The sequence below is a fragment of the Chiroxiphia lanceolata genome, chromosome 1 (genome assembly GCF_009829145.1).
Source record: "Chiroxiphia lanceolata isolate bChiLan1 chromosome 1, bChiLan1.pri, whole genome shotgun sequence".
NCBI classification, from domain to species: domain Eukaryota; kingdom Metazoa; phylum Chordata; class Aves; order Passeriformes; family Pipridae; genus Chiroxiphia; species Chiroxiphia lanceolata.
The window spans coordinates 132270902-132280109 of NC_045637.1; the positions used below are offsets into that span (position 1 = coordinate 132270902).

General features: G+C 44.0%; 1 protein-coding gene across 7 annotated transcripts in view; it reads right to left on the reverse strand.

Moving 5' to 3' along the window:
* Nucleotides 1–8894, reverse strand: part of AKAP9 (A-kinase anchoring protein 9) — a 115865-nt gene extending 106971 nt beyond the window's left edge. For 6 of the 7 annotated variants that reach the window (XM_032683287.1, XM_032683279.1, XM_032683271.1 and 3 more), the window contains exon 1: nt 8483–8716. In XM_032683287.1, coding sequence (XP_032539178.1) covers nt 8483–8530 — 48 coding nt within the window. In that variant the 5' untranslated portion in view covers nt 8531–8716. Of the gene's footprint in view, nt 1–8482; nt 8717–8817 lie in introns of those variants that run through there. The other variant, XM_032683242.1, reaches the window with a different exon arrangement.
* Nucleotides 8895–9208: the final 314 nt, after the last annotated feature.

The window sequence follows — 9208 nt, forward strand, 5'->3', positions numbered from 1 at the left end:
TCCACTCCATAAATTAGGATTCCCAACAACTGTGTTACTACTATATAATCTTATATTGCAATATAAGGTAGGACAACCTACTTTTTCTTTTGTCCTCATTTCTATCAGATTTTTCCCTATTCCAAACTCTAAAATGCTAGAGTAACCACACATTATTCTGCAGTTAATACCTTTGTACATCAATATTTAAAAGCAACCGGTTGTTTCGGTATTTTCTATGGGGAAAAAACCCACAGGATTTTCTGGCAACACCTACATATGCCAAAAGGTCCAATGTACTTCCCCTGGAGTATCAGATACACTTTACTGAAAGTTCTTTAGAAAGAATTTGTGGTGGTGATCAAGTTGATTTCCAAATCAGTATAAACAAACAAACTTGTTACAATCTGAGGGAAACAAATATTGCAGTCATCTCTGTTTTGCTATTGCAACACCCATACTAAAAAAATAAGTAGTTGGAAAGCAGACCATAGAATGAGGGAGAGACTAGTGCTAAAATGAAGAAAGTCCTGCAAGTAGGCAAAGAGCAACTTTGTGCTTTCATTTTGTAATTCCTTTTCCTTACGCAAGGAGCAATTTAAATTGCATTTTTACAATGCAATTCCTTGCTTTTGCAGGGCTACTATCAATACTGTGTTGACAGTTCTCTATATGATGAAATTAATGTGAAATTCACGGGCATCTTGGATTAAAGAACAATTCTTGCTAAACTGGCAAAAGAACAAAGGTTATCTGAAGTGACATTTCTCTGCATTCTCAGAAGAAAGCAAGGATGAATTTGAGCTCATTCTACCTTGCATTACTATTGTAAGGTAGACAGCTACTTTAAAGCTTTGAACCAAAATGTTATTATCAATATACCTCTAAAATCGATAATCAAATTCTGTATTAAAAGCAAGAACAGATCTCTGAAATGAGGGAAATGGAGATCAAAACACGGATATGGAAAAAACAGAGAACACACTTGGAAACAGGAAGAGTTCTAGTAGCGCCAACTGAAAAGAGATTTGAAATCCTAAATTTCAACTCAAGTACTATTTTTTTTCTTTACAAAGACCCAATAGAGTCCACAAAAAACTTGAACATATGACAAAAAAATATCACTTTCTTTTTATTTTTTCAAAGCAAAAAAAGAACAACAAGTAAATTGCAAAGAGCTGGTAGTTCTATAGGAAAAATTAGCCTAGTCATACCAATTTTTCTGCTACAGAAGGTGTCTTGAAAACGGTTTCACAGATAACCTTTCTGTTGGATCTCTCATCCAAGCTTATGTACCACTCCAGTAGCAATCAATTATCTAGATAAAAGTTATATACATCTCAAATGTATAAAAATCTTTTTTTCTACAATAAAATGAAGATATCCACTGTTTTGAACAAAAACAAATACATGGACAACAAGCTGAACACCTCACACTTTGTTTCTCACTTCTACTCAATTTCTGCTCTATCTGCTTTTACTCAAACAGTTTTAAACCCACGTTTTCTCTGTAAGGTGCTGTTCAGTCCCTGTATCTGCAACTTCCTCTGCAAGACAAAAATCAGCTTTTAAGCTTAGTCATGTTCATAATCAAACTATACACAGGTAATTCCACATACCTTCTATTATTTGCATTTAAAATTGACAGAGATGCAAATGAGAGTAGATTGAAGGCTGTAAAAGAAGCCAAAATCCACAAGTTCAGAAGGACCTACAAAAAAAAATAGCTAAGCAATACAACAGAGGAATGCCTAGGAATTAGATACAGGTTTATAAGGATCTTCCTGTGCAAGAAAAAGGGCTTCTCCAAATAAAGTGTTCTTCATTATAGCATTTTTTCATAGTTTCACTGCACTCTCCTGCTTTGTTACAAACAAAGAGATTAGGCTCTGTTGAGCCAAAACTCACCTACACTTGTCCAAGAAACTCTAGAGATCCAGTTGCTTCCTCTCCTGTCCACTAATACACACCAGCATCTTCAAATATAGCTCAGCATGACTCCCATTCTGTGAACTTTTAACTCAAAAAGCTGCTTTCCTCCGTAATTTATGAAGAGTGACAGCAATGACTAGGGCTTTATGATGAAATGAGCACTTCGTGATATGGCAAATATGACTTCTTATTTTAAGAGAAAAGAAGACTAAGAAAATGTAGACTAAAAAGGAAATTCTTGCTTCCTTGATTTCGTCTAATGAGTTTTGTTCAAGTTATTTGAGGCAGACAGAGAATAAGCAAAATGAACTGTTTACACTTGAAAACAGAAGATGACGTGTTAGTAGCCCAGTTCGCTAATGAAATACAACATTTAGATCTATTTAATTTGACTTCGGTGATGAAAAACTCTTAAGAACCACTGAGATACCGCTTTTTTTCCTTTTCACATAAATTACAGGGAGTTTAAAAGGACCGTGTTTTACAAACAGTCTATATTTTGAGTTCTTATGGGAGTTTTAAATTAGAGCTTTAATCACTGTGTCACATAACTATTCTATGCTTTACTTGAGTATTTTATTTTAAAAAAACCCAAATCAACACCTTTCCTTGAGAATTCCAAAACTGCTCAGTCTGAAGAGGCCAGAGATCATAGAATCGACCGGGTTGGAAAAGACCCCCGAGATCATCCAGTCCAACCCTTGATCCAACACCACCATGTACTAGACCATGGCACTAAGTGCCACATCCAGTCTCATCTTACAAACCTCCAGGGACAGTGAGTCCACCACCTCCCTGGGCAGCCCATTCCAATGTCTGATTACTCTCTCCGTAAAAAATTTTTTCCTTATATTCAACCTAAACCTCTTCTGGCACAGTTTAAGACCATGCCCTCTTGTCCTACTGCTGGTTGCCGGGAGCAGAGACCGACACACACCTGGCTACAACCTCCTTTCAGGTCGTTATAGAGTGATAAGGTCTCCCCTGAAGCTTCCTGTTCTCCAGGCTAAACAACCCCAGCTCCCTCAGCCTCTCCTCACAGGACTTGTGCTTGAGTCCCTTCACCAGCCTCGTTGCTCTTTTTTGGACCTTCTCCAGCACCTCAATATCCTTCCTGAACTGAGGGGCCCAGAACTGGACACAGTACTCGAGGTGTGGCCTCACCAGCGCTGAGTACAGGTGGCCAAGAAGGCCAATGGCATCCTGGCCTGAACAGTGTGGCCAGCAGGATCAGGGAAGTGTGCCACCTGGGCACACTGCTGGCTCATGTTCAGCTTCCTGTTGATCCAAACTCCCAGGTCCCTTTCTGCCTGGCTACTCTCCAGCCACTCTGTGCCCAGCCTGTAGTGCTGCAGGGGGTTGTTGTGGCCAAAGTGCAGGACCCGGCACTTGGCCTTGCTGAATGTCATCCCGTTGGAATCAAACCATCTCTCCAGCTTGTTCAGGTCCCTCTGCAGAGCCCTCCTGCCTTCCAGTTGATCAACACGCCCCCCCCCAGCTTAGTGTCATCTGCAAATTTGCTAATGGTGGACTCAATTCCCTCACTCAGATCATCAATAAAGATATTAAATAGAACTGGGTCCAACACTGATCCCTGGGGGACACCACCAGCGACTGGCCGCCAACCGGATGCAGCACCGTTCACCAGCACTCTCTGGGCCCGGCCCTCCAGCCGTTCCTACCCCAGCACAGAGTGCCCCTGTCCAAGACATGGGCTGCCAGCTTTTTCAGAAGAATGCTGTGGGAGATGGCGTCAAAGGCTTTGCTGAAATCCAGATAGACCACATCCACAGCCTTCCCCTTATCCACCAGGCAGGTCACCTGGTCATAAAAGAAGATCACGTTGGTCAGACAGGACCTGCCCTTCCTAAACCCGTGCTGGCTGGGTCTGATCCCTTGTCCATCCTGTAGGTGCTGTGTGATTGCACTGAGGATGATCTACTCCATAACCTTGCCAGGCACTGAGGCCAGGCTGACTGGCCTGTAGTTTCCTGGGTCCTCCTTGCAGCCCTTCTTGTGGATTGGCATGACATTTGCCAACTTCCAATCATCTGGGACCTCCCCAGTGAGCCAGGACTGTTGGTAGATGATGGAGAGCAGCTTGGAGAGCTCTTCTGCCAGCTCCCTCATCACCCTAGGATGGATCCCATCTGGTCACATAGACTTGTGATGAGCAGGTAAAATCTTTTTCTACCCTCAAAAGAGTAGCATGTAAAGAGCAAACATTCCCAGACTCTTAGACAATGCTATTTTAATAATACATATCATTTTCATCTTCAGCCGCCTGGAATATTTACATGCATGACCAGATGACAAAATATGCAATTATTTCTTTTTACTATTCAATTTGTCAAGATAACTTGTCCAATTAGTTATACAACCTGTAGTACTTGTTCATTGAGTGTCATTAGAGCTTCTCAAACCAACTTCACTGTTCTATCTGCTCAGTAATTCTCTGGTATAGATCAAAAGCAGTAACACTGCTTATTCTATGCTCGAGTGTTTAACTAAACCAATTCCCTAATTTCTTAAGCTTCTCCAACAATTACATAGTTTCTTTGAACAGTGCAAACATACATAGAAGCTTTGAAAAGACATTAAATTATGCCTTTCTAACCTTAGAACAGAAATCCTAGACCAACCTGGGAGAATTTACAAAGCATGTTACTGTTTTCTCCTTGTTCACTCCTCCCACACAGCTAAGAAGTGTGCCCTTTGCTCAACAGAAATTTAAACACATATCTAAATACTTTGCAAACCAAATTTCAGTACTGTAAAATGGATCATTCCATAAAACTTGCTATTGACAGCTTCATCTCAATTTTACCAGTTATAATAGCTGTGCCTTTCATGTGTGTCTGTGTGAGGATAAACTAAATCAAAATATTTTTATAAGTTTCAAAAGCTTTACATCAAAATACCCTCAGCCATTTTATTACAAGGGAATATAATCACTGATGATTTTATTCTGAAGATAGAAAATTACTCTGTATAGTTTTGAAAGTTGATCAAAATGGTGCCACATCCTGATAAGAAAAGCCAGCTCCTAAGCTGCTAAATAAATACATGAAATTAAAACATCCAAGCAACTACCATAAATATTATCCTCTGTAATGTTAGATGAGATTTCCACAGAAACTCATACGTGCAGGCATGCACACATAGTATGTGTCCACATAAATATCATATCAAGTTCTTCAACCACCATCTTCTGTAGTCTTTTTTAAGGCCAGATACATCTACACTATCTTAGGTCATCAACAATATTACAGAATTTCCTTAGCAAGGCACAAAACATATATGATTGATTTCTAATGTCACTTTGTTTTAGGGCTCTGATCAACCTAATAGCATGCATCTGTATTTCTATTGCTGGCACACATCCTCTCCCTTCCAACTTCCATCACAGTCAACCCTGTTTCCCTTAAGTGGCCTTTCTAACAAACACTTTTCTTGCTCCACCATAATCACACCATGATATAAGATGAAGAAATTGCCTGTTTGGAGAGAAGAGAGTTCTGTAAACAAATAGAGAGATCATTTTAATGGGAGGGAGACAGGCATTTATAGAGGCTGGGTTAATATCCAGCACATTTACCTTGCAGCAAAACAAATGAATGAGTACAGGTCTGGAAAAAGGAACACGTAATTTACTGGTTTAACTTTGTGCCTCCCTTGCCTTTTCGGGCTTGTAACAGACAGAACAACAACATGTGGTGCAACTGCTTCACAATACAGACTTGGCGTAGTCCTCCAAAAATCACCAGGTAAACATAAATGTTGGTGAGCTTCCATCAAGAGCTTTTTATTCCATTTTTCAAATGATGTACTGGCAAAGGCTGTCTGTGCTCACACTGAGACCCATTCTGCCAGGTTTGAGTACACTTAGCACCATTCAATGAAGGTAAGATTCACAATGCAGCTTCTATTTCCAGTAACAATAAACGAGGACTCAGAAGAAACCAGTTGCAGAAAATCCATTTTAATACACTTCTCTGTAAAAGACCTATGTGGAGAGACAGTGTCTTAGGAAGACATCAAGAAAAAGTTCAAAAGCAGACCAAATCACACAAAACAAAAATCCACAGTTTGCCTACTTGACATTATGATGAGAAAACAACCAAATGGTTGCTTTACAGAAAGTTCATATTGTTTGATATGCACCTACTGAGATTTGGCAGTACCTACTTTTCAAGAAAAAAACCAAGCCAAACCCAAACCAAAGAAGAATGCAAGTCTCAATTTCGAACAATGATGCCACCATTAGCAATGTAGCAGCTGTCTTCATGGCATCTACTAGGCTCGTTTACCATAATCCCAATTACCTACATTCATCCCACAGTTTATGAAACATCTCATTTACATTTAAAATTTGTAATTTCAGGTGGATGGTTTAATGTATTCTCAGTATAGCAATACCTGCACTCTTAGCACAGTCACAACACATACTTAAATACATTTTTCCAACTATTTTATTTAACCAACTCTCAAGCGGTTAGGTTCAAAAGTTTCTGGATGCTTGTTGCCACAGCTCTCAGAAAATATTCACTGGAGCCAAGCATCTTAAGAGATGCACTAATTATGCTACTTGTGAATGTGTTTGAAAAAGAGAAAAGCAGCTACAGGAGCAACTCCTGCTTCCATTCTTTGCTAACACAATTTCTTCTTTTCTGCCTTTATCAGTGATTTGCCACTGGGAAGACCTGTGACTCTACAGTCACACTCTACCGAGTCTCCACTCTACAGCACATTTACCTTACATCATTCACATGTAAAACAAAGGGGTAAATGGTACACGGAACACCAATGAAAAATCTGAAAAATTAACCCTGCTTTTATAGTCTTTTCCCACATAAATCACACATAGTTTTAAAGAGTGATATACTTAAACCACGGGAAATGTTTAAAAACATAGAATACTAAAGTCTTCCAGTCAAATATTGAACATCACTGGGTTTTTAAGAACATTATTGGGTTTTAAGCAGAAAAGACTACAAAATAGTGAGAGTTACGAAAACACTCTTAAAACACAAAACAAATTAGTAAAGCGTGTACATGTCTTTTCTCAAAGTATGAAGGAGGCACTGAACTCCCACTAGAGTCCTCACTTTTGGTTCAATTTTCAGTAATTGTCATTAGTTTTCTGTGTCAAGCCAGCATGGACAGAAAAATCTAAATTCTCCTTGATAAATTATTCTTTGTGGTTTATAATAATGCCAAATCTACTCCAACCATTTTCTTTGTGAACTACTGCCTAATTTTCTGCAGAAGAATTAGCCAATCTGTGTGTGACAGAATGTACTGTCACCAGGATTTAATTTGTCCCAGTGCCTTTTAGGAGTACTACATAATGTTGTGCAAACACCATTCTTGCACTAAGCCTTTAAAGAACAGGTTTTCCTCTACAAACACACAGCTCTGTCTAGGAGAATTTCCCAACAGACGTTTTGAACCCAAACAGAAACACATTAAGTTACTAATTTTTTCCTAATACAGCAAAATACCTATTCATACTTTGCAGATTAACAATATGCTCTTTTCCATAATCCACATAAATAGGGCAATGATGTTGTTTCATAGTTTCATCTTTAGCTTGTCTTATTGCTGTACTATTACCTCCTGCCACGTTACATGTATATCTTTAGCATGAATGACCGGCCAACTTCTGAACTCTTATCATTTAGCAGTGATTCAAGGAAGGAAACAGATGATACCTGACGCCAAAACACTAATTTTATCTTATTTTCCTACGATGCCATTAATTATCTTATCTCACTGACCACACCAAAGCTGCTTTGAAGTAAAAAGAGGTCCTCCTAAAGCATAGTAACTGGTCTGTTGCCCAGAAGGCGAAACGCTGTTCAGCCGGTGTGTACTGAGCCGTGCTTAAAAGCAGAAGGATAAGCTCCCCGATTACCACTTGGGTAAGCCCGCAGGGCACCGTCTGAGCCGCCTGACAGCCCCGGGGCGGTGACGGCCGAGCGCAGGTGTGCGGGCACCGGGGCTGCGGCGGCGGCCGGCAGGTGACTCACGCACTGCCCGGCATTCCCAGCCCTCCGCACCACTGGAGGCACCGCTAATCCCTGTCTCCTAAGGCTCTCTCACGGCATTAGCTCCACACTGAGGAACAGCTGTCAGTTTTATCCAACTTCCTTAAGGTTCACAGGGTTTCCCAGGCTTACGAGGCAAACGGGATTCGCGCCTTGGGTGTGAAGGATAAGGAGGTTAACCCCCCTCCTCGGCTCTTCCTCCGCCCGGCGCCGCCGCGGGGGCCGTCCGGGCTGTCATCGCCCGGTCCTGCGAGGGCACCTGTGGCGTGCCCGCTGTCGGGGGCTGCTGCATCGGGCACTCGCACCCACCGCCCGGCGGGAGGGCGGGGGAGCGCGGGGCGCGCGGCACAAAGCGCCTGCTCCGCCCGCGGCTTTGTTCGCGGCGCGGCCCCGCGCCAAGCCCCTGCCGCAGCCCCGCTCCGCCGCCGCACCGCGGCCGGCCCCGCTGACAACCCGCCCCCGTCCTCACCCTGCTGCCTCCCTGCCGCCCTGTCACCACCGCCGCCGCCTCCTCCTCCTACCTTGGCTTTCCCAGCCTCCAGCTTCTTCAGCCGCTCCTCGTCCTCCATGGCGTCTGTGCGGGAGAGCAGGGTGTTAGCGGTAGCAGGAGGAGGGGCTCGCCCCGCGCCCTCCCCTCAGCCAGGGCGCACAAGCTCACTGTCCCGTCTCGTCCCGTCCCGTCCCGTCCCGCCTCACAGCGACGACAGCTGCCGTGGCAGAGCCACCGGCGCCGCCATCTTCGGCTCCACGTAAACACGCGGCCGGGGAAAGTGACGTGTGGCCGCCGCTCCTCCTCCCGCCGCCGGTCCCTCCTCCCCGCGCCCCGGCCGCTCCGAGCGCCCTCGCCCGCCCACCCGCTGTCGGCGGGTCCCGCCGGAGCCGCCGCCGGAGGAGCGGGTCCGCCCCCCTGCAGGGCAGCGGCGAGAGCCGGGGGACAGGCGGCCGCGGCCGCGGGCACACCCCTCTCCGCACCCCCTGCACACCCCTCCGCGCCCGGCGGGCAGAGAGGCGGGGGGTCCCGCTGCCTACAAAAGAACCGCACCCTCGGGGCGCCTCTCGCTCCCTGTGGCTGCGATATGGAGGTCTGAACAGACAGTGCCCGAATTCTGCTGGCCCGCGAATCCAGCTACGAGGGCTGATTCTGACAGTTCTGATTTCTTATTCCTGCGCGCCGTATCATAAATTGCAGGGCTCCTAAAACTCGATCTAAAGCTCGGCAATACGGCAACAAAGCTCCCCGAGCGTGT